The following is a 14,099-nucleotide window of genomic DNA, read 5'->3' as shown; positions in this document are numbered from 1 at the left end:
TCGCGTTTTTTTTTTTGTAATTCTAGGCATTTTTGAGGGGTGCGAACTATTATAATAATAGTACAATTATAAGTATCGGTAATAATAATTATCAAATTGTTTTCACGTGGATGGGTCGAGCGTAACTGATCCGAGTGACGAGTACCAATCTAGCCACTAAAACAAACCTTTTGTATCCTTCTCAGGTAGAAAGTTATACATTCAAATGCTCATAAAAACCATTCAATCCTCATCCCAGTATACCGCTACACTAAATACAAGTGAGAAAAAAATATGTTTGCTTGTATTTTGACAATAAACTGATGAAGAAAAAATGTCGAATGACATTCGACATAGGACTCACTGGAATAAAGTCGATGTCGAATGACATTCGACATAGGACCGGAAAGGGTTAACATGTGACGCATTTTCTTTGTAAGGAGTCATTAGGAAATCTATAAGACTATCATGATAGTTTTGCAATTAACATTACAGAGGCGAAACTTAATGAAGAAAGCTCGATGCGAACAGAACAGTTTATATTGTCTATAATTTTGAGTGCTACAGCATCTTTAACTAATGTATTAGAAAAATCCATTACCATCAGTGGATTTTTCTGCTTATTTCAATTTAATTTACCGTGACTATCGGTAGTGCGTTGTCACAATGACAGCGCACTATTGATAGTTATAATTTAGAAGTGTTGCCATTGAAAACCACCGAGAGAAGAATCCTATAAATTGTAATATTTTAATTCACCTGTATTAGTTCTGCATGATGTAGCTAAAGTTAACGCCGTTCTATATTTTAAACATACTGGTTTCGGCTAAAACCGAAACATTTGGTTTCAGCCTAAAATAAGTCTATACAGGTTTTGTATGTAATGAAATATAAACACAAAATTTAGCAATAACATTTTTTTATTCAATGCATATTATAATTTCTTTAACGTATATAATTTCAAAAAAACATTTAAATGTCATACGTTATAAATCTGAAACTTGCTAGGTTTCACCGCAGCCTACGTGATATGACCGATTGCAAAATCGTTCAATTAAGGGAAATAAATTACACGAATAAACATACATACATATATATAAAAATATAAAGCGATATAAGAAAAAATGTAAAATACATTTTGATTACATTAAAATCGTAATTTGATTAACAATAACGCATCGATGGTAGCTCAACTCCGATTAGTCATAAATTTCTATTCATAACGATCAACACGGTTACTTAACCTACAACAGATTGAGCGATTGAAATTTGATTACCCTTCTGTTTTATTTTTACATAAGTGACGCAATCGGCGATTAAAAAAATATATTCGTCATAATAAACTATCACAGTTATAGTATATTTCATTTATCTACAACCACATTAAGGCAATTTAGGACTATTTTAAAATTCAAAATAAATCATTAAGAGACTGTTATTTTTATGTAAAAAATAAATTTTCAGAGCGTTTTGTAGTGATTTAAAATAACGATTTGCTTATTATGATAAAAGATTATATAAATTATTAATGTAAAAGAAATATATATATATATTATATAAGTGTGCGGTTTATAATATTTTACCACGGTGGTGGCTGTTGCTGAGGATATTGAGGAAATTGAGGCGGAGGCATTCCCGGATTGTATTGCGGTATGCCAGGAGGATACTGCGGAAATTGGGGCTGTTGCTGTTGATACGGTCCACCCATCGAAGCTTGAGGATATTGCATCGGTTGACCCATATACGGCGCTTGAGCAAATCCGGAATAAGAAGCACCTGAAACGTTGCCGTGTGATTAATTTCTCGAAAAAATCATTTATAAAATTAAATTTACTTGACGGATAAGGCATTGCGTAAGGATTGTATCCCGCAGGCATCGGAACAGTCGGCTGGTAAGTTGGATATGGCGTATTGCTCGGCGCACCGTACGGAGTCGGCATGGCGGCTTGTCCTTGAGGATAAGGTAGATTGGACGGTTGGTTTGAGCCGGGTGCGGTAGGTCCTGTCGACGGCGGAGGCGGCCTGACTGGAGGCACCTTCGGTTCTGCAATAAAATTAGATCAGGTCATAATAATCATAAGACGTACAATCGCATTTGAAATGCATCTGTCGTACCAGTAGGAGTAACATTATGATGCTGCGGCAGAGTAGGCGTCGGTCCGACTCCGCTCCTGGAAGTTTCTTGCGTTAAATCTTTAAGAAGCTCCTCCTTCTCAGTCTTGCGTGCGAAGCAATAATCGGATACTTTATTTTGGAAGGAAACCAATAGCTGAAATGTTTCAAATATGATTTAATACAAATAGATAACAGTATTTTTCACACTCGGAAAACCGACATACTTGCGTAAGATCGTTATAGAACTTGTTTCCTTCCTTCAAGTTGGACAGCAAAGAAACATAAGCGTCATGCGCAGAAGCCAACTGACACAACTTGGTTTCCCTATCTCCGCCGCCGCCTCCGCTCTCCGAAACGAAAGTATCGTTAGCGCTCTGGATGTCTTTGACGAGCCTTTCCTGTCGCTCGATGCTGCTAGCGACTTGCTTTTGGAGAGGTCCGTAAGCTTCGCCCAGAGCAGTGACAGAAATGTTCGGTTCGTTTATGGCCCCGTCCTGTGTAAGAGCAGCCAAGAACGTCGATTTCATGTCATGAGTCGCCGATTTCAACTCTGATTCAATGACGTCCCTCTCGGCTTTGATCGTTTCAACCTAAAATATAAAGCCAACAATTAGTCAGTATTTAAAACTATTTTGGGTACGAATAAAATTCAAATCTCGGTCAGTTTTATGAACATGCTGGTCATAATTATATTTTTCAAGGTCAGAATAAATATCAAATGGTTAGAATAAAAATATAGGACGAATAGAATTAAAACAATGAATGGTCATAATTATATTATTCAAGATCAGAATAATATCAAATGGTTAGAATTAAAATGGCATATGGTTAGAATAAAAATATATTACAATAATGTGAATTAAAAAAAAATTATAAATAAAAATGGGCAACAAATTATTTATTTTATAAATATTATGTAAAATATCTCGTTCGCATCTAAACTGTTAGGAGCGAGTGAGAGTTGATTTGAGCAGTGAACACCCCATTAATAACTCTCAATGAATCTATTTAATTCTGAGTGAGGAATGAAGCGGGAATAATGACAGACCAGGAAAATTGTTGAATTATTTTTTTATATTGGATAATTGACACATTTCCTTACTTTTTATGTTCTTTGTTAATTCATTTTTATTAAATGATTGTCAAAAACATTTATATGTTTTCCCTTTTTTACTTTCTTAAATTCAATTCTTAACACATTCATCACGGATGACTCGTATGCGAGTCTTTAAAATTTCTTTGAAGAAACACGGATGACTCGTATACGAGTCTTTGCGAACGTTGAACTTGTAAGAAAATTCGCCAGGAAAGCGGTTAAAAATGAAAATTTTGAATTAGTACTGAACACATCATTATCTTAAAAAATTATACTCAATGTTGATAAAAAAAGTTCAAAGAAAAAAATATTAATTTTATTTACATATTTCTTTGCTGTAAAATAAATCTATTTTTTTTTTATTTTTGTAAATTTATTTCTTAGCATAAAAGGGGAAGGGGGGAGATTCTTTGCTCTGGGGCATGCAGACTCTTTTAACCACTTCCCGGTAACAGTACTATTTCAAAACTTCTTGCACGGACTCACCCTTTCCTATGCAGTGGTATAAAAATATGTAGCCATTGTAAAACGTTTGACAACCCCTCTTCGTGTACGAGTTTAACACCACTGCTATACGATAGCACTATGAAAAAAAATGATTCTGACCAACTGTCAAAATAATTCTAAGCATTTAATATAAATTCTGACCAGCCCGATTTAAATTCTAACCATTTAATATAAATATTGACCGACTAATATTTATTCTGGCCGATGTTATATAAATTCTGACCCAAATATTAATAAATTCAATTCTTGGACGTATTAGCAAATTTAAATTATTATACTAACATCTTCCATCAATCGACGAAGTGTAGAAACAGCCGAGCTCTCTTTCACTCCGCCGGAAGATGACATCGGAACGTTGGATTGAAGTTCGGTGGTGCTTTTTCCTAGTAGCTCTATACCCTAAATAACGAGATACATCAGAAATTTTTAAATCATATTAAATAAATAAATAATTAAAAAACTGACCTCTCTGTGCGTTTCGTACTTCTGACGAACGACACTATCAGCTTGCACTGCGTTTTCAATGATTTGTTTATATTTAGAAGCCTTCGAAACGAACATCTGCGTGAGATTTTCCGATGGAGTCCTGGTCCAGCGCGCTCCGAACTGTCCACGAAGCTGTTTATCAGCTTCTGCCTCTTCTTTAAGCATTTTCTCAGTCTAAAAAATATTCCTCGCAATTTAGACAATCCCGCTACAACAAAACAGATTCTATTCGTGCATATATTATACTTTACCTCGTTGAGAATATCGTTATTCCTTTGCAAAAGTTCAGGCAGATCTCTCATCAAGCCCAACAAACCTTCGACTCCTCCCGACTCTTTGATCGATTCAGCTTTGTCCATAATAGACTGAGGTAGATCGCTTCCGGACGTAACTTCTATGGCAGCCGGTAGATTCAGAGATACCAGAGCACTATAAAACAGTTAAATTAAATCCCGCTCTTCGAATGTTACGTATTCTGATCGACTTACAAATTCAAAATCTGAGTGCTCTCTCTCAACTTGTTGATCTCTCCGTTGACTATCTCTATCCTTCGAACGTCGTAAGCCGCCAAGGCTTGGTTCACCGGCACGGGCACTAAAGACTCGAACAAATCTACGAACGATATGAATAACCAATATAATAGAATCACAACACGTTCGAAATTAACGGTAGTTGGCAGTGTTGATTATTCAAAAAGACACTAACCGGCGCTCTTCTGACTCCATCTTTTCGGCATCGGAAGCGGATTCGCCAGTGAAATTTTACCGATAGGTTCCAATTTATTTACATCGGGAATTATGTCATGATAGATCAAGTCGTTGTCTTTTTTTACTTCGGCCAAGTTCCTCTGAGCCTTAGTCATTTGATCGTTAAAGAAAGGTTTACCGCGTGCCGTCTGGGCGCTTTTAAAAAGTTCGACTGATTGTTGCACGGCGCTTATTTCTTGGCCGAAAGACTTTTTCGCCTTGAAGTGGAGACTGTAATAATAAAAGGCGACCGCTTCATACGCCAGTTGTTTAGCGTTGACCTGTAAATGAAAATAAACAGATTTAGTCTAAAAAACAATAAAAAATAAATCATTGACGCCGACTATGAGATATTAAATTTATCTTACGTTTCAAAGTACATTATTAAATTAATTTTTTTATACACTTACAATTGATAACCAATCTTTATCGATTATCTGTTTAACGCTCTCCTTCTGAAGATCTTTAAGAGCGAAACCGTATAGCTCTTTACACTGATTTGCTAAGCATGGAATATAAGGATGCTTCATATTATCTAAAAAAAAAATTATATTCAATACCAAATTAAAATAAAAAAAATACAATTCAACTTACCGCTGATGGCTTTTTTAACGACCATCTCTTGAGCTTGAGCCAACATTAAATGTTGAAGAGCAGATAGTACATCATGACTTAAATCCGTTGTCGTTTCTTGATGCACCAATAGCATAATATTCTCTTTTAAAAATTTAAAAACACCAGCAGATTGCTAAAAAAATATGATATAAATATTATAAATTATAGATTTATAATTATGAAATATCTACCTGGAATAATTTAGCAGCAGATTTGAGTCCGTCTTCATCGTCCAAGTCCTTAGTCCCCGCAATGATGCTTTGTAAAGCTGCTATGTTGTATAAAATGCAGACTTTCTCAAAGCCCAGTGAACTTACGGCTGTAATTATCGATCGTTGAATAAATATGCCAATAGTTAAATTTGTGCTTAAGGATCGAACTTACTCAAACTGGCGCGTCCCCCAAAAATCGTTCCACGATCGAAGGCGTCTTTCCATTTGAAAGGAATTGTGATTTCTTGCGGCGGAATTTTTTCTTCCAACGATGCGATTTCATCATAATAGCTAAAATGAAAAATAAAAAAATTAACACCAGAATATTAATCGACGAGTCATGTTTGTGGTCACAGAAAATTTGTAATTAATTAAGATTTAGTAATATGACTACTGATAATTGATGGTTTATGATCCTCATATAATTAGTTCCGAGTCATTTGGTTTATAATATTTATCATGACAGTCAATTTCTGATACTAAAAACTCAACAATCGACGGAAGCATATCTCTACAGAGAATATGTAAAAATAGTCTGCAACAAAATTAATGCACCTAAACAATTTTAAATCATCGCTATACAAATGAAAACTGCAGTTTTGATTGTTATGTTATTAATAAATAACAAGAAGCGTAAAGGGTGAAATGTTCTTTAGATAATCTGCAGTTATTAGGGATTGCAATACCGGTATTACAGACAGATAAAACAGTTAATACCGGTATTGACATTATTATTATTTTAATTAATTGAATGAAAAAATAATACTTTTTTTGTGTACTCTCAATGATGTGAGTGTAATAAAAAGCAATAATATTTAACTGTTAAATAATAAACAAAAAAATATCATATTTTTTAAATTTATTTACTTAAAAAATAAAAGATAAATCAAGTCTGATGTAAAAAAAACACCAGTCAACACATTTTAATAGTACAGTGATCAGCTAACCGTTGTAAATTACCCCCACAAAAAGTAAAAATGAAATTTTTGGGTGTAACGAGCATTCCTTCATTTAAAAATATACATTTTCTAAAATATTTTTTTTAAGACATCAACAAAAGATGCACCATTATTTTTTTGTAACTATGAGTAAATAAATGGTTCCTTATTTCCGTTAAACCAACGTATATGTCGAAGTTTCCGAGTCATAAAATTTTGCTTTAGCGGCATCCTCAATCACACAGGACTTTCCCTACTGTTAATATTTTTTCACACTTGTTTCGGTTCATTTATGTAACCTTCCTGCTAATATTATAATGAAAATAATCCTTATTTTGTTTTTTTGCAACAGACGATCAAAGAGGGATCTTCTTTAAGCGAAACTGACTGTTTAAAATAAAATGTCAAAGATCATTCCATTTTGTCTACGCCTCCAAAAATCCAAATCCTGGAAGCAATCGCCAGTACACGTCAATTTACTTAAAACAATAAACTATAATGGCAATTCACGTTGCGAAACAAATTTGCCTCCCCTTGAATTTGGTCAAATGAAATACTATGAATTTTAATGAAATCAAAATATTTAAAAAGGCGATCACTGACTAGGCAAATTTTGCCACTCCTGAAAAGAGCTGAAATGACCTACCTTATTCTAAACCAGAAATTCTCGGGTTATCCCTCAAACAAAATGTAAAAAAACAATCTCGAATTTATCCCAAAAATATTTTTAAAATATGTCAGTAAAATTAATCCGAGTACATTTTTACCAGTGAAAATATATTTTATCAGGCAGGTGTTAGTAAAATTATATGATTTCAATTTTTCCATATGTAATATTTACATATTAGGTTGTTCCATAAGTCTTCGCGTTTAATGAGTTAAAAATTAAAATGTGTAATACTTTCACTAAATTATATATTTTCCCATCTTTTTCTAAAATTATTTTTATGTTTTTGTAAAATATCTTTTTCCACCTAAAAACTGTTGCAGGGATCTAAATAGATGATACAACATCTGAAGAATACGATGGGTAAGAAAGGAGTTCCCAAGAAAATCCACTAATTTTTCCATCGTCTTCTTGGATACACGAGGGTGAGCACTGCTTTAAGATAAAATTATCATTATTTAATTCATAAGGGAAGGTCTGTTTATGGTATGCGTCGCTTTTAAAAAAAATAGTTGAGCACACTGTCTGTCGTAATTGTCTCCCTATAATCCATAGGCAGATAATTACGAAAGGTTAGAATTGGGGCTTGATTGGAGTCCAACCACTGCCTTTAACGTCAGGTGTTAAAGTAAAGGATCCACTTCTTATCTTCAGTAACAATTTGATTCTAAAATAAATCTTTTTATTCTAGAATCATTAATTTATGGCACATTGAGATTCGCTGTGCGAGGTTTTCCTCAAACCATTTATGAGATACTCATATTTTGCAAATTAACACCTTTCCTAATTTTTTAAATGTCTGTGTCATGATGTAGGTGACACGTTGATCTTTTGTATCGTAAATCTCGAACCTATTTTTATGGCAGCCCTAAATCCTCACTAATAACCCATAAAGGCTACCCGCCCTTATGTAGATATACAGAGATGAAAAATATGAATGATTTAATGTAAAATGAAGTACTGAATGAAGAGTGTTTGTTTATTTATTAAAAAAAAAAAATGGTGTCTTATCATCTTATATGTTACAGTGAAAGTATATCATACAATAACTTTATAAATTCACTGCTAGAGGCCAGTGAATTTATATTTTAATTTTTCATCATTTGATTAAAACTGTAGGACAGGTTAGGTGCGAGCAACTGTTGGTCTGAACATTAAATCTGTTAGCTAACTCATGTGCACAATTCAGGTTCAATTTCGTCAATTTTTCTTAGCAAAGCCGCCACTATTTAATAATTGACTACCACTCAACTGTCATATCTTATACTTTCACCGGCGTATACCAATGTAATTGTATTTATGTCTATAATAATATACATCCACTGACGAAAGTGTATTCGGAATATGAATTACCTAAAACGCCGGTGAAAGTATACTTTCACTGTTAGTATGAAATCACTGTAACATATATATCAAGTTGTTTCATTAGTCTCAACGTTTTTCAAAGTGAGGGTTAAGAGTAAAAAAATAAAATGTATATTACTTTTATTAATTTATATATTTTCCATCTTTTCTTCAATTATTCTCTACTTGCTATCAATTTTTTATATCTGATTCGAAAAATAGTGTATTTTTGGAGTCGATTAATTCTTTAATGTCATTTCTCATATCCGTTTTTGTATAAAGGATCTAAATAAATGATAGTCCCTTGGAGCAATGTCTAAAGAATACGGTGGATAAGAAAGGATTCTTTAATTCATAAGACTTGGTCGTTTTTAAACAAATTGTCTGCCCATAGTCCAATATTTATTATGAATTATGCTCAAATTCATAAAATTATTAGTTTAAGTATAGGATCCACTTCTCATCTCCAATAATAATACAATTAAAAAAAAAATCAAGATTGAGATTTTCCTCAGACAATTTATGAGATACCAATTGACACCTTACCTAATTTTTAAATGACACATTGCGTTTTTGTGCTAGTTTCTGTATCGTAAATCTTGGACCTACGAAATTTTTAGAGCCATATTTGACACTTTCTAAATCTAATGGCATCCTTTTCCATTGCGTTACAGATGTTTTAACTGCTATTGTCACATTATGATTGAACTTAAACTCTCCATTGCCATTGTTGATTTAGGGTTGAAAATATCCCGTTACTAAATATGAGAAAAGAATAGTGAAATTATTGTTAATTTATAAAAAGTAATAAACAATAAAGGTGAACTTTGAAGCCTATAAGACAAAGATTTTTGAGTAGAAACGGGTCAACATTCCACTCTCTTTATGTTGGCACACATGCAAACTGACATTCCGTCGTATATACGACGGAAAAGTTTCGATAGCATCCTAAACGACGTTCACTTCAATGAGTCATAGTCATACTTAGTAGAATTGAATAATTGGCAAACGTACGCATAGAGAGCTTCCAATCCAGCTTCCGTCCTGTCCAAAGCTCGCCACACGGCCGCCTTTCGCAGAGAGTTGAGCTCGTTGGCAGCCGCGGAGAACTCCTCGGGTTTCTCCGCAGTGCTAGCTGCCGCCTTGAGCAGCGTCTTGAGCGGCCTCGCCAACTCCACGTTGTCCGATTTCTTCAGCGGCGCCGCCACCAGCTCCATCGTAAATATATCTAGCAACCCTACCGTGAAACAAAATTCGCCCAGCCGGCACCCACCAGCCAGCGGCCGTTGTGACAATCCCCACTCTTAGGCCGCCGCAGTGATGTGACTCACAGGGTGGCTACCTAAATAAAAAAAAGCTAACTTAACTACTCAGAGACGCTAACTATAATCGTTTATTTAAAATTACTATATTCAACTTTTTATTTATTATTAATTATTTATATTGTGTATATCAGATAAAGTATCTCTTTTATTGCCGCAAAATGTTGTAATTTTAATGCTTCTAAAAGTTTAATTCATTATAATTAACAGTAACAATTTATACTGGAAATCAGTAAGAAAAACTTCGATATTCGATCGTACTTGACGTGACATTTTTGGTTCGTTGAGACGATTGGAACTCTGGGCTCCGATGCTTATTGTTGCTGTGGCCTCCTTAGTAATAGGCAAATTAGCAATTTTGAACGCGATGAAAAAAATCGGAAACTTAAAAAAATTATAGGTAAAAATGTGTTTTTTTTTTTTTATAAAGAGGCTAAGAAATAATAATAAGAAACGTAAATTAAACGCATTTGAACATAATAAAAACTTTTATAAAATTATTTGGCTGGCAAAATCCAGCATTTATATGAAATCTATGTATTTAAAATCTAAGTACAAATCAAAATGCAAATATTTTTAATTAAATGTAGCAACAGTGCAATTATAAACGTGTTATATATAAAATCAAAATAATTTTGTAGCAATTTACAAAAATATTTTTTACATCCGAGGCTTACCCAACTCAACCTAATGCTCAACACAACGATGTTGACAATATTCAGGGTCGGCCCGAGGGGCGGTCGCCCGATGCGCCAGGTCCAAATGGACCTACGATGCGCCAGGTCCAAATGGAAACGACTTTTAAACAATATTTTCCGTGATGATAATTTTTTAGCTCTCTCAGGAATTTGTCCTGCTCATTAAAAAAAATTGAGATATTTTTTGAACGAATATTTTCTTGGCGACCTTTTTCTTTAGTTTTCTAAGGAAAATTTTCCCAAATACCCTTTAATATTTTAGAGCCCAGAGTGCTGAGCGTTCTCGGACAATATTGTAACTATGCGAAACAGTTTTCATTGAATGGTGCAATGTTTGCATATAAAAATCTGTTAAAAAAGGTTTGTATTATAAATAAAAATCTGGAAAAATAAAACAACTCCGTGACATTTACATCAAAATTTTTCAAACAATGTTGCTAAAAAAATCTAAAATTGTTAATAATGAAAATAACCTTTATTTATTTAAGCTTATAAATGCTATAACACATACTTTTTTTATGTTGAAATTATTTATGAATTATTTTCGACAACATGTCAATTGCACTGGGTTTCTATTAATATTTAAAACTACAAAATTGATTTTAATAACTTTAAAATATATATGCAGATATTAATTTTACGTTTATTAAAAAGGGATTGCACTAAAATTTAATGGTATATTTTTTATGTTAGCATAGCAGAGGGTAAAAATTACTTTTTTTGCTCCCTTTATTGAGTGTCTTGTTTCATGGTAACCATATTTTTTACTTTCTGTACCTCATCGTTCTTATATGCATACTTTGGTTAGCTACTATTTTATTCTTTGTTCTGTGGTTACCATACAGTTGTTTTCGCCGCCGTTTTACATCGTTGATCTACTATTTTTTGTGTCTTAAATGCGTAAATTTAATAAATATTCATAATACAATAAACGAGCACTATGTATTATAGTTATTTTTAATTACTATACATTTTAAAATGCTTGTAGTTAACTTGCGAAAGATAATTGATAGTAAAGTTTGATAAATTTGTGTTTGATATTTGAATGTGTTAAATGTAATGTGTTGAATATGTGGGGAGGGGGGGAAAGAGCAACTTAGTTTCTGCCTATGGCACAAAATAAACTAGGGCCGTCCCTAAACCGATCCTTTGATACTAATCATATTTATGTCTTACAAATTGGTCTTGATAACTAGCTTAGGTGGCTAATTTTAATACAACATACTTAATCCTAAATACATATAAATTTTTTTTTTCATATTTTCACTGGTGCTAGGTCGCTCAACTAATTTGCTATCTTCGATGTCTTTACGGTCCGCTTAGAAACCTTATTTGAAACTTACACTTTTTATTTACCTTTAACGCAAAATTGAATGCAAATACTTTGATTTGTCATTGCGAAGCAAAACGCGTCAAAAAATATGAAATAAAAAGTACGCGTATATATCGAAACAGGTTGAATATGGCGACTTATACAATAGTTATATATGTGATGATGTGAATTTTACTGTTTTTTTAGTGTTATTTCGAATTGACAGTTAATTGTTTTGGAACCTTACATTATAAACTTGCCTCGTATTCAGTGTCGTAGCTAGGGAGCGATTCTTAACTTTGCCGCCTTCTCCCCATGTAATTATTTAATATAAAAACTGACCTTCCTAAAAATTTGTTACTTAATGCATGTATTAATATTTCAATAGCTTCCGGGGCAGACGGCCTCTTTTCGATGACCCCCTAAGCTACACTACATATCCTTTACATATTTTATGTATATAAAAAATATGTGCCTAACAGATTTCAAGTTGAAATATGTTAATAGTTATAAGGCATTTCATTATTTTAGCACGTGCTAGACAACAAACAATGGGAAACATCTAGTGTAACTTCTTTAAAAAAATATCTATAAGGGCGGCATTTCATGACCAGCCGGGTCATAGTCAGCATTTGTTAGGTTGTTGTTTATTGTTTTTATATATTTAATTTAGCTCTTAGCTATTCGTGGATATATATTTTTTTAGTTTATTAAGTTAAAGAACCACATTAATCAAACGGCCATTCAATCGCGAAAATGCCGCCCCTAAGCAAGTGTCGCCCGGGGCGGTCCGTACCATCGCCCCATTCCCATAGCTACGCCACTGCTAGCATGACTCAATGTAAATTAGCATAATATTAAAATTGTATGTTCCTATATGTATTTATTTATTATTGCCCCCTTCCCCTCTCCAAAGACGATTCATAAAATCTACTATATGAATTCACTGTTAAAAGTAATGAATAAAAAAAAGAGTAGCGCGCAATAGTAAATGGCATAAATAGCAATTTCCGAATAAAAGCAATATTATATATGCCAAATTTTCCGTTTGATGAACTCAAAATGTGTATTACAATATAACCCCCCAGAACGCCGTTCCAGTTTAAAAATATTGCGTATTATAATTAAAATAGAGGCATTTATACCCGATATATAATTGTTTTTTACGTATTTATAAATGAAAACAGATTTCGTATTTTTCTGCTTTGAAACGCGAAGTGGTGCAGGCGTGAAGACATCGATTGTTGTCAATCTATTCATCGAAGTATTTTTTATTCCTGGGGAATAATAATGTTCCTTTTCTTTTATATGTATATACTAGAGGAAGGGGGGAAGCTGAAACACTCTTTATTTTAAAGATTTAGTTATATTTTTAGGACATGTGTTCCTGAAAGACATTTTCATGTCATTTAAAGTTGTATTAACACAAACTGAACGAAGACATAAACTTTGTTAACAGTAAAATTTAACTGAAATATGTACAGCTTAATAAAGTTAAATGTATTTACGCTGAAATTATCAATACTTAATAGATGTAAAACAGATATTTGTATTTTTCTTTGTCTTAAAAGAAGAAAGGCTTCTACAAGATACAACGATTAAAGATATACTCGGGTGTATTATAATAATCAGCTCTTCTATTTTAGACGGAAATTTTGCTTCATAACATAAAACAAATATGTAGATTCGAAACCACCAAAATATTATTATATAAGGGATAATATATGAGTAGAATAATATGTAAGAGATAGCTTAACTTTTCTGACTATAAATACAATTGCTATGTGTATTTATAGTCAGAAGACAGTATTGGCCCGAAATTGTGACACTATAAAAAATAAATTGTCCCTGATTTTTCAGGTCATCGGAAAACCTAAATTTAATCAAATTTTTCGATTAAGATCAAATATGTTACTTTATCAAAAGTCTCGTATTAATATTTCACTATTATTTTTTTGAGATTTTGTCACAGTTTTCTATGATAACAGAAGATTGATGACAATAGGACTAGCAATATATAAAAAATAAATATAATAAAAGAAAAATTATATCACGAAATTAA

At 32.8% G+C, this 14,099-nt stretch overlaps 1 protein-coding gene across 1 annotated transcript; it reads right to left on the bottom strand.

Moving 5' to 3' along the window:
• Positions 1 to 881: 881 nt before the first annotated feature.
• On the bottom strand, positions 882 to 10,025 carry ALiX (programmed cell death 6-interacting protein-like protein AliX). The gene is made up of 14 exons (XM_088185575.1): positions 9,720 to 10,025; positions 5,929 to 6,047; positions 5,736 to 5,863; positions 5,524 to 5,677; positions 5,340 to 5,464; positions 4,889 to 5,210; positions 4,672 to 4,795; positions 4,435 to 4,612; positions 4,163 to 4,357; positions 3,980 to 4,096; positions 2,319 to 2,684; positions 2,095 to 2,248; positions 1,814 to 2,023; positions 882 to 1,755 (listed from the first exon to the last, which is right to left on the bottom strand). Exons 1-14 carry the CDS (start codon positions 9,920 to 9,922, stop codon positions 1,559 to 1,561), a joined length of 2,592 nt encoding a protein of 863 aa, XP_088041701.1. The 5' UTR covers positions 9,923 to 10,025; the 3' UTR covers positions 882 to 1,558.
• Positions 10,026 to 14,099: the final 4,074 nt, after the last annotated feature.

Source organism: Plectrocnemia conspersa, unplaced genomic scaffold, assembly GCF_051122295.1.
Source record: "Plectrocnemia conspersa isolate PC_06_02 unplaced genomic scaffold, ASM5112229v1 ptg000001l, whole genome shotgun sequence".
In the NCBI taxonomy this organism is placed as follows: domain Eukaryota; kingdom Metazoa; phylum Arthropoda; class Insecta; order Trichoptera; family Polycentropodidae; genus Plectrocnemia; species Plectrocnemia conspersa.
Note: the sequence above shows the minus strand (reverse complement) of the source record. Positions and strands in the feature narration are given on the sequence as shown.